At 35.2% G+C, this 15,000-nt stretch overlaps 2 protein-coding genes across 3 annotated transcripts in view; one reads left to right on the top strand and one right to left on the bottom strand.

Annotated features, from left to right (window-relative positions):
* LOC113812135 (trio Rho guanine nucleotide exchange factor) overlaps positions 1 to 1,333 on the bottom strand; it is a 416,228-nt gene extending 414,895 nt beyond the window's left edge. The window contains exon 1 of the mRNA XM_070123392.1: positions 1,188 to 1,333. Coding sequence (XP_069979493.1) covers positions 1,188 to 1,245 — 58 coding nt within the window. The 5' untranslated portion in view covers positions 1,246 to 1,333. The remainder of the gene's footprint in view (positions 1 to 1,187) is intronic.
* Positions 1,334 to 1,621: 288 nt separating this feature from the next.
* Positions 1,622 to 13,116, top strand: LOC113810869 (U6 snRNA-associated Sm-like protein LSm5). Of its 2 annotated transcripts, none has more exons than XM_027362514.2 (3): positions 1,622 to 1,742; positions 6,649 to 6,845; positions 12,584 to 13,116. In XM_027362514.2, exons 1-3 carry the CDS (start codon positions 1,706 to 1,708, stop codon positions 12,614 to 12,616), a joined length of 267 nt encoding a protein of 88 aa, XP_027218315.1. In that variant the 5' UTR covers positions 1,622 to 1,705; the 3' UTR covers positions 12,617 to 13,116. The 2 variants fall into 2 exon arrangements, with proteins under 2 accessions (XP_027218315.1, XP_069979949.1); XM_070123848.1 differs by lacking the exon at positions 12,584 to 13,116 and adding an exon at positions 9,309 to 9,449.
* The last annotated feature ends 1,884 nt before the right edge of the window (positions 13,117 to 15,000 follow it).

Here is a 15,000-nt window from a genome sequence, read left to right as displayed (position 1 = left end):
TAAGCAAGGGTTAGGCATATCACATGATAAATGGCATAGCTGTTGCAGAGCATGTAATGGTTATTGATAGTAACACTAAAATATTACCAGTTGCTTGTTTTTTAAACTGACCCTCAAACTTCACAGACTAATATATAAATATGGTAGAGAGATACAGATATAGATATATAGGTAATTGATAAGAGAATTGCCCATGAGTTGAGTTTCATATTCTTTCTCCTATAAAATTTGAAAGAAAAGTAAATAAAAAAATAACAACAACAAAAATCCATGAGAAGAAAAGTATAGTTATCATACATCATTCATACACATATCTAATTCACTCAAAAAGACAGATATCATCTTGTTTCTAGAATTCTAGGAGCCTCTCACTTTCTAATATAAATGGAATACGTGGTAACGGCAAGAGCAACAAGACAACACACTGGCAGACAAATTTAAAGAACACAACTTTACAGTGTAACCGAAATGGGTCTCTGTTTGATACAATAATATGCTTAAGTAACGGAAAAAATGTAGCAAGATATGAAAAGATGCATCATCAATGTTTTGTAGCCAAGTTCCCATTAAGAAGGAGGAGGTAACCTTCTCCATTAGGAGGTGGATGATACATTAACTAGGTGAAGGTGTAGGTGTAGGATAAGGGTCTATTCAAATAGGTTGGGCTGTCGACTGGAGCACTGAGGGTTTAGTCAGAGGGGGAAGTGATCCTACTCGTAATAATTATCCAAAAGGACAAAAGAGTGCATTTACAAAGGGTGTACCTTGTTGACATTGCATTATGCACCAAGCTCAAGGATCAATAGATTTATTGACATCAAGGTTATGATAGGATAATAATTAACACGAAACAAATCCCATTTTCAAGGTCGCTGGTCAGCTTGCCGGTCAAATACCCACAAACCAAAACGAAATATCTACACCAGAAGACATCCATAAGCGATCCGACCTGGAGCTGTACCTTTCTCGCCTGCAATATAACCCATGACAACCTTTCTACCGTGGACACAGCTCTTTCTCCTACATCTCCCGAGAACAACAACACCGCTCATCCCGTGTTGCAGGGAGTTGCAAAGCCCAATTACAAAGACCACGCCTACACGACAACCAGAGTCGAGTAAAAATCCTGAGCCCAACAAAGACTCGCTCATTTCTCTCTATAAAACAAACTCAAGATCCGTACTTACCACTCTTGAACACCTCGGGAGTGTCCGGATCCGAAGAGTCGTCGCTAAAATGCTCCATGATGACGCCTTCCGCATAAAATTCGCCGTTAAATCGAGGAATTACATCTTGCCTCCCAAAATTCGATCACAAAAACAAAACGCCATGACAGATGCCGACGTGGGGGTGACATCTTGCGGATTTTGTGTTTTGATTTTTGTTTTTGTGATTCTTATTTTGTGATGGTGTTAGTATAGTGTGAATTAGAGTACGATGAATTACATTTTGGTTTCTATTTCTTTTCTTTTGATTTCATCTCTGATTTTGGAGAAAAAGCCATATATTACATAATAAAACATGGATCATTACCTTTAAAAGTTAGTAGTTTCTCCATTAAAATCAGTACAAAACCGATATTATGCACTTAACAAATACGAATTATCCATAATTTTATTGACACATCCTCAAAATCGGTCACATTAGCAAAAATAACGATTTGTTTACACACATTCCGAAGGTGTACCTCCCAACCTCAGGCGTCATGGCTGCTTCAAATCCCTCAACACTTCTTCCGCTCGGTAAAAATTTGAATATTCGCTCTTTTTACGAGTACATTTTATATGCCACTATTATATGAAGAAGCTTTGATATCTAGGGTATATTCTGCGCTATTTTAAACATATTTAACATATTGTTATTTATAGAAATGAAGGATTTTGTCGCGTCTCGTGTCGTCTTCGGTTTATTTTGGAACGAAAATACAGGATTTGTTGTCATTTCCTTTTCTTGTTCTTGTCAAACTGTTACTTTTTCCAGCGCAAAGGACATGTTTATGGTCACGTCACTGAAGCTTTAACGTTGCAATTTCACTTTATTCAATTTTATTAAAAAGCCGATTATCCATTTCCGGATTATGCAATTCCATGTTTTTAAATACCTAAAGCTGCTTGTAATTTTACTCCGTCACCATAAATATTTACAGCAATTAAAGCTAAAGTAATCCTATTCTAGTGGTATCGGATAATTTAATACTACTCATGTTGATATTTAGTTGCAGTTCTCGGTGCAGTATCAAGTAGTCACTGTGTCCTTCATGCCTGGCAAAGGGCAACAAACGGTAGAATAGTTATGCATGAGTATTCTGGCAAGATGGTGCTTTTGAATGTCTGTCAGTTTATTTTCTATTAAAGAATCAGTTCAAGTTCTCTTATATTGTGTCCAGATTGTAGAGTATTTTTCTTGATCATGATATATGCAATTGACAGAGTGAATTAATGAAACTGACCTCTTATGTACTTCTGTTGTAAATGAAAAATTACAGTTATTTGACAGAGAGAGAGAGAGACCCAAAGAAAAAAAAAAGAAAAAAAAAGAGGCAGGTTGAAACTGGAAATATGCCATTACCCAGATTGGAAAGTTTGCTGTGCACGACATATCTTAGCCGTGGTTCTGGCCGCACCATTTGGACAAATTCTTTTCTATCAGCCGCACCATTTAGTAATTGGAGGCTTAAACGCCCAACCGTGGACTGGGAATTCCTTGAATTGAAGCCAATGAATGGCTGATTGGACCAACGAAACTAGTAACAATTCTTTCTCAGCTGCGCATTTTTGTATAAATCTGTATTTGTAGCTGCGCAGTTTCTGTTTCTAAACAACAACTCCAACGTGCGCTTTGCAATCAAGTTTCCAATCTGGACCATTACTTTTAATATCTTTACTATAAATGCTGTCTGCAGACTGACATCATATATTTGAACAGTGTTACACATACGACAGCTGTATCTGATTTCTCGCGGTTAGGCATACGGCACAAATATGCCGGGTAATAAGTACAGACCTAACCTGACCTAACTAAGAGTGTTGTATTCTATCAATTGTAATTCAAGTTGAAGACTTTGTATATGTAACGTTATTGTTTATCAAGATATGATGCTGTGTGATTAGTTGCAAAATCCTGACTTCTTTGTTACTAGATTTTATGAAAGCCTGAAGGCACAGTCTTCTTCTCAAACTGCTGTAGTACTATTAGAGTCTTGACATTGGTGACCATATATTTGAAACTTGTATTATATTATAATTGAGAATGCTATCATCTTCTCATGTCAAGATACAGCCATCTTATTTGTTTCACCACACATGTGCAGGGCACCAGTTTGGCTTTTCTGATGTACCCGCAGTCACTTGTCATTGTCAATGATATCAGAATTTTAGATGAAACATGGAAAAAATTGCACAGTAATTACATGAATTACTTCAGTTGTCATGACAGCCATTGTTTGAAGCTCCAGTGGCTCTCATGAAACCACAGTTTAACCCCCTGATGACAAAATTGCTTAACCTTTACCGTGTGGACTCGCAAGGAGGATAGATATTCTTGTAGAGGAGGAAAAGCTTCAGTTGTCAGTACAAGACATAATCATTAGATCATTATATACAAACAGTAGTGCCACGATAAAAGGAGAAAGATTGGTGAAAGCTCTGCTCACAGCCTAAGTCCACATATTGCTCCCAAGTTTCAGCTCTTATTTTGTTGTTCATACCAAAGTGAAGACATTGTTTGCTGGGGGAGTGTTGTGGAGCTGAGCCTAAGGGAATAGCCCAGTTATGGCATCTTAGATTGTTGATTAAATTTTGTGACATGGAGTTGGGGACATAGTCTCTTGTGTGTGGTTCTGTACTCTAAGGAATTACCTTGAAATCACCTATGTATATGCTTGTGCATTATTTAAAGTAGGTAAGTTACCATTGTTAACCCTCTTACCAGAATGTATCTAGTTATATGTGGTGGAGGTTTATTAACCCCTTAGACCTGGATGACGTTGCAGTAACATCAAGGAAAAACTTGGGCAGCTGCCCAGGTGACGTGAATATGCCGTCAACCGGGCAAATGGACCATAGCCCGGGTGAAGCGAAAAAACAGTCAAGAGGAAGGCCAGGGTGACGGAAAAGACTTGCCATGAGTGCACAGACCTCTTGGAGTGTGATTTGACTGATTTGGCACTTAAAAGGGGGCTTTAGCTTTATTCCCATCTATAAACGAATGTGAAGTGTAATGCCTGGGATGTTGACCACTTACGTAACCCATTCCCTGGGTTTTCAGATCTGTGATTTCCGTCATGCAACCAGATCCAAGGGGTTAATCTTTGTCGTAACACCAACAGGTATAGAGGCGAAAAGTCTCCCTTGACCTGTTAGCTTTCTGAGACAGGCAAGCATGTATTTTGGCAAGATAGAACTTGAAAACCTATTTGATGATTACCTGTCTAACCCCAACGTCCCCAGAGTATATACATATATTGAGCGTTATTGTTGTTTGCCACAGCACCCAAGGTGTGGACGCCACAGAAATCATGGCCCTATTGTTTATAATGGCAGTTTCTGTGACCACCATAACCATTTTTACAGTTACATTATATTGGTTAATACTGTTGAAATATTTGATTAAGGATTGTTTTTTTTTTCCATCAGTTAGTTGAAGGGCTTTGAGGACCTCCCACCAAAGCTCACCTCAGCCTACTTGGTGTCATGGAAAGAGATAGTAACTGAGCAATTTTGGGTGCAGTCAATCTTCTTCAGCAGCAGAAACAGAACTCACAAGCTCCGGAGGACAAATACCTTTGGAAGATCAATGAAGGCAGTATATGATGGCATCTGCTGTTTTCAATACTTCTGTTGGGAATGACACAGAGGAAATCATGTCAACTCTCATGTGAAAACCATGTGAATCTCTTAGACTTGAACCCACACTTTGATTCTGGATAGATGTGATCTACATGGACTTGGGCAAAGACTTTTCTAATGATGCTCATTTGGGAGATATGTCACTAGTTATTACAGTCCCTGCAGTCCCCCTTGTTTTTATACACAGTGGGAGTCTTGGCATTGGGTATACCCTGAGGTACTCTGCCTACTATCCAGCAGAAGGATAGGAGTTTGTGAAGTGGTTCCAGTAAGGCTGACTTTCCACCGATCTCATCTGGTAATCCACCATCACTTGGTCCTTTTGCATTTGTTAAGGCATCAGTCCCTTTGCTTAGCTCCTCTGTGGTGGGTTTTGTGTTGAGCTCGTCTAGGACAGGCAGGTCCTTGATGTTATTAAGTGCTTATTAGGTGATGGTGTTTTATCTTGAGCTATGTGAGTCCAAATACACTTGGTTGAGGGTCCTCACTTTACAGGTTGGATGTGGTGTCAATTTGGGTTTTACATTTACATTTTACATTTTTGTTAAATCAGTTTTGGATATGTTCTGATGTTATGTGTTGGGAAAAAAACATAGAATATGAAAGAAGCACTGAAACAGATTTGAATTAACTAAGGATGAAGAGGATAACTTAAATTTCACTTTTTTTAGGGAAGGGCAATCATGTAATTGCTAGAACTGTTTATGTTTAGATAAACTGTTTCTTGTCTACAGTCTTAACAGAGAGAGGTGTGTGTGTGTGCGTGTGCGTGTGCGTGTGCGTGTGCGTGTGCGTGTGCGTGTGCGTGTGCGTGTGCGTGTGCGTGTGTGTGTGTGTGTGTGTGTGTGTGTGTGTGTGTGTGTGTGTGTGTGTGTGCGTGTGCTTGTGTGTGTGTGCGCGCACGCGTGTATGCGCTAGATAAGAACAGGAAAAAAAAAGTTGAGAGTGGATGAGAATGTTTATGATTCTTTTACTGAAAAAGTTCATCACAGACAAAAAGTATATATCACTAATACACTGATTGGTGGGTGGTTAACCATATAATAAATTTCATGCAATCCTTTTTCAGTTGCAAAGAAATTGGCTATATTCTGTCAATTGTAATACAAGTTAAAGTTCTTAGAATATGTAACATTATTGTTTTATCAAGATATGATTAGATGTGATTAGTTTCAGAATCCTGACTTCTGTGTTACTAAATTTTATGAAAACCCGAAGGCAGTCTTCTCAATGTGCTGTAGTACTATTAGTTTCCTGACACTGGTAAACTTGTCTTTGAAACCTATATTACCTTATACCCATTCTTACTGGGCAAAGTTCCAGTACATGAGATTATGGCACCATGTTTAACATTTTGAGTTTTATAGCTTCAAAGGACAGTGGTAAGCATTTGTTATTAATATGTACCATAAAAGAATATTTTCCCATTACAGTATTTTTTAAATGTGTGTGGTAAGGTAAATATATTGTTTTTATTCAAGAGTTCTAACCAAAACATGCAAAAAGCAACAATAGAAAGTGAAAGCTAATTTTTCTTTCTTTCTTTCTTTCTTTCTTTCTTTCTTTCCCCTGTCAGAAGTTAATGGTTGCTCCTAGCCTATCTGGTCATCTTTAAACATCAACTTGATAAAACTACAACTCATTGTACAAATCAAACCCAGTTTTTTTGTCTAAATGTGTGTTGCTATAATCTTGACCTTTTCACTGGTACATATTATAGGGGCTTATTAATGTATGCATGTATATCTGTGTGCATCTTTGTGTCGATGTGTATTTTACTGATGTGTTTTTTACCCAACAGAGTTAGTGGACAAATGCATAGGCTCACGCATCCACATCATCATGAAGAGCGACAAGGAAATTGTTGGAACTCTCCTGGGCTTTGACGACTTTGTTAACATGGTGCTGGAGGATGTAACTGAATATGAGAGCACGCCGGAGGGCAGAAGAATCACACAGTTGGACCAGATCCTCCTCAATGGGAATCACATAACTATGGTATGAATCACACTTTTCATTTTTAATTACGAAATTGTTGGATAGTTTGAGATATGTTACTTGTGCCATTGGTATTGGAAATTATTTTTTAATATAATTTGAAGCACTATGAGATTTTTCAAAATGTAGAAAAGGTATAAATAAGACTGGATATCTTCACAATACAAGAGATGTATTTGATCGGTTTTGAATATGTCTTCATCAGAAATACATACATGTATTTCTGATGAAGAAGTAATCGAAACCAGTCAAAAACATCTCTTGTATTGTGAAGATATCCTGTCTCATTCATACCTTTTCTACATTTTTTATCATGATCAGTATATATAATTTCAATTGACATATCATTAGTAGTATAATGTTATTGTCTGTTGCTTCTCAACATATGCTTTCTAATGGCTGAAACTGATTGATCTCTGTCAAACTTGTTGGCTACATATGTGTTACAGATTTAGCTGTCAATATGGGAGGGTGTATCATTGTTTTTATTCATTATTTTTCATGGGAATTTGATCCTGTTATTATTCTTTGGTTCTTTTTGTTTGTATTGTGCATGAGCTTGCTAGCTCATCATCTTAATTGATGATCTTAGTCTTCAATTCTCGTCTTACAAAAGGTTTTATCTGCTTGAAGTTTTGAAGTCTCTCTGTGTCTGATTATTATTGATAATGTCATCAACATTATTATTATTATTATTATATTGTTTCAGTTTCTTAATCCTTTTCTTCTGCAACATGAAATCGGAAAATAGTAATCCATCTTTTCCAAAATTTTATACGCTCCTCCTTCCTCCTCCTCCTCCTCTGCCTCCTCTATCCACCATCTCCTCTTCTTTCTCCTCCACCCCCCCTTGCTTGTGTGCTGTGCTGGCGCAGTGGTAAGGTGCTGGTTTAGCAATCTTGTGGACCTGCATTCAATCCCACGCCCGGCCAGTGAGTGGTAACCCCGGCCACTCCTTGCACATAGGGTGAGATTTGGGCAAAATAAAAACAGACAGTATGTCACAGTAAAGAATATCCATTGTAACAAATGGAATTAAAAAAACTAAATCCTCCTCCTCTCCTCCTATTCCTCCTCCTCCTCTCTCAATTTGCTATACCACACAGTGACTATTCTAAATTTTGCAGCTCTGCTCAGTAACCATTTCACATACCAGGAGAGGAACATTTTTTTTTGTGTAAAATAATTTTCTTCATACTTCAGAAACTATATATACCCTCACTTTTTCTTTCTCGTTCTTTTACATTCATTCACACCAAACTCATACATCAAATGAAATAGAGATGGTATTCTTATTCTGAAAGAAAGAACAGATCTGTTGCCCTTGATCCTTTTATACCTTGTGTTTATTTGTTAAGAATGGTTCTTATATTGTACTTGATTGACATACAGCCAGTTTGTTAAAATTGTGCAAGGCCCAACCCAATTGATATTCATATATACGGACATGCATATACACAGAAATAAGGGCTTATCTGTCTATCTATCAGAAAGTTATACAGTTATGTATCTTTTTCTCCCGTATATGTTTACTTATAGCTATATGTATATTTCAGTGTATATGCAAGTCCATATAATGAACATTCATAGGGTTCGACCTCGCACAATTTTAATGAACCGGCAGATATTGTATGATATGTTGATTGTTTCTTACAAATTTTTCCTTCAAAGTGGGTCATGTTTGTGTGGATTTGAATGTGTTTCCAAAGCTTGGAGCAGTTTGGAAAAAAAATAGATAATAAATGGAAGTTCAGAATTATGAATTGATATGATTTTTCATAGGGATGCTGGATATAGATGTTTACTATTTAAGTGCTAATTTTTAATTTTGGTTCTGTATGCATGTGTGTGTAATGTGTATAGATAAGTTATCCATATTTGGTCTAAAAAAAAAAAAAAAAAAAAAAAAAAAAAAAAAAAAAAAAAAGATGTCAAACTAAAGAGCTATGGTTATATATAATGTATATGCTTATAATTATCTGTATGCTTGAACCGAATGTGTTATATTTTGAAAAGAAACTGATTTCAACATTTAATTTTTTGGAAAAGGTGCTTATATTTTTTATTGCTCTTCCAAATAAAGTATCCTTATATCTAGCAATTCTTTAATAATGTTAAGACTGCTTGAATAGATCAGTAATTGTGCAAACCTATTCATTTGATTTTAAAACTATGTTTTGTTATGTCCCTTTATATTCCAAAAGTGAATAGTCAATATCCCATAATATCTATAATATCAGTCCTATTTTCAACTTATCAGATTATCATCATCTAAGATATTGCAATATTGTTTTGATTTTGGTCTAACTCAATTGATGTAATCAATGTTCTGGTCGATTATTTTGATGTAGATAAGCAGTTTCTTTTTCAATATTATTATCTTGGTAGTCAACAATTTTGGAGGGGTTTCTTCCTAGTCCTAAGATTTTTTCTTTCTTATTCTTTTTCTTCGTCTTCTTTTAGGAGCTTGTTAAGATTTGTCCTTTAGAGACCGGAAAATACTGATCCTGAACCCTTCTAGTCTGATGATGTCCACGTGCCTCCAAAGCCACCCACATTCCCCCATAAAGGATTACTTGTGGTATCTCAGATGACAAGGTTGGGAGGGGCTTGATAGTGTGGTCAGGGGGTTGGCAGCAGGTTGGGTTATTATTATTGATGAATGTAGAAAAGGTATGAATGAGACTGGATATCATCACAATACAAGAGATGTATTTGACCGGCTTCGATTATGTCTTCGTCAGAAATACATGTATGTATTTCTGACGAAGACATAATCAAAACCAGTCAAATACATCTCTTGTATTGTGAAGATATCCAGTCTCATTCATACCTTTTCTACATTTGTCAACATGGATATAGTTCATTATCGATGAAGTTTCGTCCATTGTGCAACAATTGTGTGAATTATACACTGTAGCAATCATTTACATATATACTGAGAAAGTTGATTAAAATTTTCCATTTCTATATATCTGATACAATGTTTAACCCAATGCTGCCAAGAATGTGTGATGTTCACTCACTTAGTTTTTGTTCTGTGAAATGTTTTTCCACATAGGTGGCTCCACAAGATGCTGCTGCTGTTGTTATTGACATTATGATTATTTAAAAGTTATTAACAATAATGATAGGAATAAAAAGTAATATACTTGTATATTTCCAAAAATTGAGGAAAAGGATAAAAAGAAGACTAGGTACGACAGGTAGTAGATTAATTGTTAACTAAGCACTTGTAGTGCCATCTATGTGGCTTGTAGAGCCATCTTTGTGTAAACAGTTCATAGATTAAACTCACAGTAGGTATGACATGTATGTACGATGCCTTCCCGATCACCAATGGGTTGATTTGTATAACGGGTTGAAAGAAATAACAAGAACTTGTGAGAGGCAGCAGGTTTACAGGAGTAACAAGGATTATGCTTCATTATCACATCAGCTTATTGTAGAACTCAAATGATGACAGTGAGGTAGATGTCTTTGTATCAAATTATAACTAATTGATTCAGCTCTCAGTTCTTGAGCATAAATCGTAGTCTTCAACAAGTCTGAATGTTAAGTGGTTATTTGTGCTTACTGAAACATTTAGTGTAGTTCATTTATTTATAGCATAGTTACACAGTAAAGCATAGCATAGTATGTGTATCTGTGTGTGCTTAATATGGATTTTGGAAGCTGTATTACAATTAGCGTTCAGAGTTGGTTCACCCACTTAGTTTAAGCATACTTTTCACAAGGCATTGCCAGATGTTGGCTCTACATTGCACAGATTCCAAAGCATCCATTATTGTTCAAGCTATGTTATAGTTCCATTTTAGTCCAATTATAATTTTTTGTTTCGTAATCCCCTATAGATTTTCAATAGAGTTCTTACCTTAGTCCTTACTTGCCTAGTCTTTTACTTGAATTTCAGGCTGTCTAAACCACTATGTGACAATACAGATAATATGAATAGAGCTGTTGTCCTGGACAGTACAAAGTGCATTATGAATGTCCTGATATATATATATGATTATCCCAGAGTGATGTAATGAAAACATACAAATGCATAGTGAATAAATAAACTCCATCATCATAAAGATGTCTGACTTAATTGATGAAAACAATCAATGAGTGATGGATACTTGCATAGGAATATGCTGGCTTGTGTGTTAGGTGACAAAATTACCTTTGGCAAGGCCAAGAACTCAGTCTCTCTCTCTCCTTTGCTACCTGTCTTAATAACTTTCATCTCTATTTGTGCTAGTTACCCAGTTACCCAACAAAAGATATGTGCAATAAAAGTATATAAGTGGATAAGGCAAGTTGCAATTTTTTTGCCCCAGTATGTACAATATCAGCTTATCAGTAAGATGAGAGACAATTAGAAAATATAATGAACTTATTTTACCCTACGCCACTGCCATCTCCCTAGTTATCTTTATACCCTACACCTCTCTCAATCTACCCATACCAGTCGCCATTAGTAATTTTTTCAAATTAACGAGTCTAGAATGGTTTAATGCGGCAAGTTGAAATTGGAGCTCTGGAAAATAACAACCATAAGGAAAGAATGATTGGACTTAAGTAATCATAGTTGTTTCACTGATGTATGTACCTTGAATCTGCCATGGAGTGAAAGTTGGGGTATATAAAGCAGATTTGTTTATATGTCTAGGTGTGTTTGCCTCATTATTGCCCGAAGATTGGTGCTGATGCTTTATCTGATATTTTTCCTTGGCATTAGTATGAGGGTTATTTTAATAATAACCCCCATGTTGCTACAGCTTGGAATTTCAAGAGTAGTGAGACAGAAATTGGAATTGGAGATGAGAATATATTTCTAGAGTTAGCTTTGTATGTATTTGAGGAAAGCAGCATTAGTTTTGGTTTATTAATTGTAAATTTAAAAATTTGGTGCTCCAGAATCAGAAAGCATGAATTATTACTGTACACTGGGCCGATTAGATCACAATAATTACATCAGTAGTGTATTTCTTTGGTTTCTTTATTTTTGCCAGATGAAATTACAGTTGTGATTTAATGTTCCCTTATACACCTTTTTCTTAACTTGCTGTATCTTTGGCATTCTGTTGTATCTATTGTTATTAACTAGGGGTCGGACCATCCTTTTGATTTACGCTGATTGAGGGTACAGTAGTTTAGAGGCATGGAAATGGGGCTTCTGTGAATGTGCCTATTTAGTGTTATTGTATTGTATTAAATTGTTTGAATATTGAATTGGTTTTATTCCATAATAATTGGTTGAAACTGGTGTAATTGTTCCAGTTCCCACAGAAATATCTTTTATAAACCATTGCAAGTGAAAAAAAGCAGACTGATATGCACGTAATAATAATTCCATGCCACGTCAAATTATTTTTACTAATGAGTAAAGTTACTGGATTGTTCAAATTGAAAGTCATTTGAATATAGAGGTTTTGGTGCATTTTGATTTCTTGTTATTTGTAAATGAGAAGCTAAAGGTAACACAAGATTTTTAAGTTGGACCTTTTGCATGGTTCTTAGATCAAATTTCCTCTTGTAATTTTTGCATTATTATAATAAGCATTAACTTGTGTCTGTCCTGTATTTAGGGGAATGAGGGAGGGTTATCTGAATTTAAAGACCTTTTTTCTATATATTTTGTTTCTTCTGTACTGTGTATATGACCTTATATGTCTAGCACATTTATTTATGTAAAATATTAACCAATAACCATTTTATACTGTGTTAATGTTTTGCTCTCTTCTTTTCAGCTTGTTCCTGGAGGTGCAGAAATGGTTGATTAGTTCCCTTCAAGCTCATGGTATGTCCTCAAAGTTGCATGGCATCATTTAAAAAGGATATCGTTGCCAAAACTTCTGATCCTGAAAAAAAACTTTGAGGATTAAAAGGCAATGATTCCGTCGGAGCGCCCTTTGAAGTCATTATGTTAATGGTCAAACATTTTTATGTTGTTATTTTGAAATATTTATTCAGAAGAATGTGTCTGAATTTCTATATTGTAAATCTGCTTGTTTTAATTTACTGAGAATACTGAAGACGTTTGTTGTTTTACAGTGATGAAGTTACTTTACATATCTTGAGTTAAGTACATTGTTCTTCACTTAATTTTATATTTATAACTTCTAATCAGTAATGTGACTGATTTATTTGTAACAGACTCCATATTTTTTGCCATAAGAATGTCATCCCATGTTTGCAGAAAATACTCTTTGTACAATGAATTGATACAAAATGTCAATCTCTGGCTGTGTTTTATATGAAATACAGATACTTTAATAAATGATATGTGGATTTTATTCATTCCTGATTATTATATATACATGAATAGACGAGTCATGATCTTAATGAGAATATACTTTGTATTAGGAGATTAATGGTTTGCTCATTCATTTTGCTTTTTTATCCATTAACCATTGGACTAGGGTAGTTCACCTTTTTTTCTTCTTTCTTTCTTTCATTTGTTTTCTTTTTTTCCATTATGATCATCCTCATCCTCTTCAAACTTTATTTGGAAGTGATAATTGAAATAAAGAAGAGTTTGCTGTATTATTCTGCATTGTTCAGCTACATAGGTAAGTCCAGTTGAGTATTAGGACTTTATATTATTTAGTTTTTATTTGTTGATTTTTTTAATGCGAACCAGGAGATGCAGGTTAGGCTAAAGGAAATTGAAGGCTTATTTCGTCCAGAATTTATTATATCCATGATTTCTAACACATTTGATCCAAACATTGCCCATTATATTAATAATTTAAATGGGCATTCAAAATACTCATTACAATTAGGAAGAATCATGAAACACTTTTCAGGTTTGGGCTATTAATCCTATTTACCCCGATGATGCCTGAGATGGCCTGTATGCACGTGTTACGCCCACAGCTTCATTTTTATTTACCCAGATGGCATTACTTAATGCTTTATCACCAGTGTGGCAACCACTGCCCTGACCTATCTCTTTTACCCTTTACCTTGACTTTTAGGAATGTTTTGTTTTATTATATATTGCTATTACTGTTGTTGATAACAATTCTAATGTCAGTAATAACAACCATGGATATTTAGCATTAAAAAAAGTCCCGACAACTCAAGGAAATGGAAAATGAGGTATGAGTACGGGGACTACTAATAGATACCTTTTTGACTGATTATTTGTAGAGCCATTTATGTGTAGATATATTTCTCAAAATATTACCAAAGTGAACATGATACCGTCCCGTTGGCGATTAAAACCAAAATACCATAGTATACCCGTCAAACCATTCGTTTTCTGTTAGCAACTACTGTAAATAGAAAACGTAAGAATTTTCTTATTTTATATCAAGAATTCAAAGTTCAATATTAACATTGGCATCATAAACAACACAGATAAGCGGGTCTCTCTGAAGAACGAAAAAAAAAAAAAAAAATCCAATGGGTAGAAAACAGATACATATAATAGGTAATTAACAGCGATTTCCAGATTGACCAGTTCCTTAAAACCTCAAATAATCAATAAAAAAGATATTCATATATCAAGGGAATCGGTCTTCTAATCCTCTATTTCCTTTTGCTTATTAATTATAACCAGAATACGTCTTAAAGAGCCGATTAGCTTACAAGTCTGTCAGCACGAGTTAATTCACTTGTATCTTATCGTTAATTTGTGTTCCTAAAATCCTGTTGTATCTCTCTTAATTAAAGGGGAATATAACACGTGGGTTTGTTTGGTGATAAGAAAGGTTATTAATGTTTTTTTTTATTATTATGAGAATGGAGTCATTTTTTTCTTAGTGTTATTGTTTTAACTAAACCATCGTCATTTGTGTTTTTTATGTAAATTCTGATAAGAAAGGTTATTAATGTTTTTTTATTATTATGAAAATGGGGCCATTCTTTTCACTGTGTTATTGTTTTAACTAAACCACCGTCATTTGTATTTTTTAATGTAAATTCTGGTACTCTCGTCGACCCACAGAAATGTATTTAGGTGAAATGACAACGTAAATGTTAACGATTCTACCTGTTTGAGTGTTGTGATATAACAATCAATGGCTTTGCATGGATGAAGCCCGTAATAACTTCAGAAGCTTATTGAAGAGAGTTAGGGTTGCTGAGTTAGGGTTGGCGAACACATTTAATGATAATTGATGATGATGATACTGATAATAATGATAATAATAGTAATAAT

The sequence above is a fragment of the Penaeus vannamei genome, chromosome 7, assembly GCF_042767895.1.
Source record: "Penaeus vannamei isolate JL-2024 chromosome 7, ASM4276789v1, whole genome shotgun sequence".
In the NCBI taxonomy this organism is placed as follows: domain Eukaryota; kingdom Metazoa; phylum Arthropoda; class Malacostraca; order Decapoda; family Penaeidae; genus Penaeus; species Penaeus vannamei.
The sequence above is the reverse complement of the archived record's forward strand: the minus strand, read 5'-3'. Positions and strand labels throughout refer to the sequence as shown.

Coding starts and splice junctions, on each gene's coding strand:
- LOC113810869 (XM_070123848.1), top strand. CDS start 1,706: ATGGCTGCTTCAAATCCCTCAACACTTCTTCCGCTCG. Junction 1,743..6,648: donor CTCAACACTTCTTCCGCTCG/GTAAAAATTTGA, acceptor TTTACCCAACAG/AGTTAGTGGACAAATGCATA. Junction 6,846..9,308: donor ATGGGAATCACATAACTATG/GTATGAATCACA, acceptor GTCTTCTTTTAG/GAGCTTGTTAAGATTTGTCC.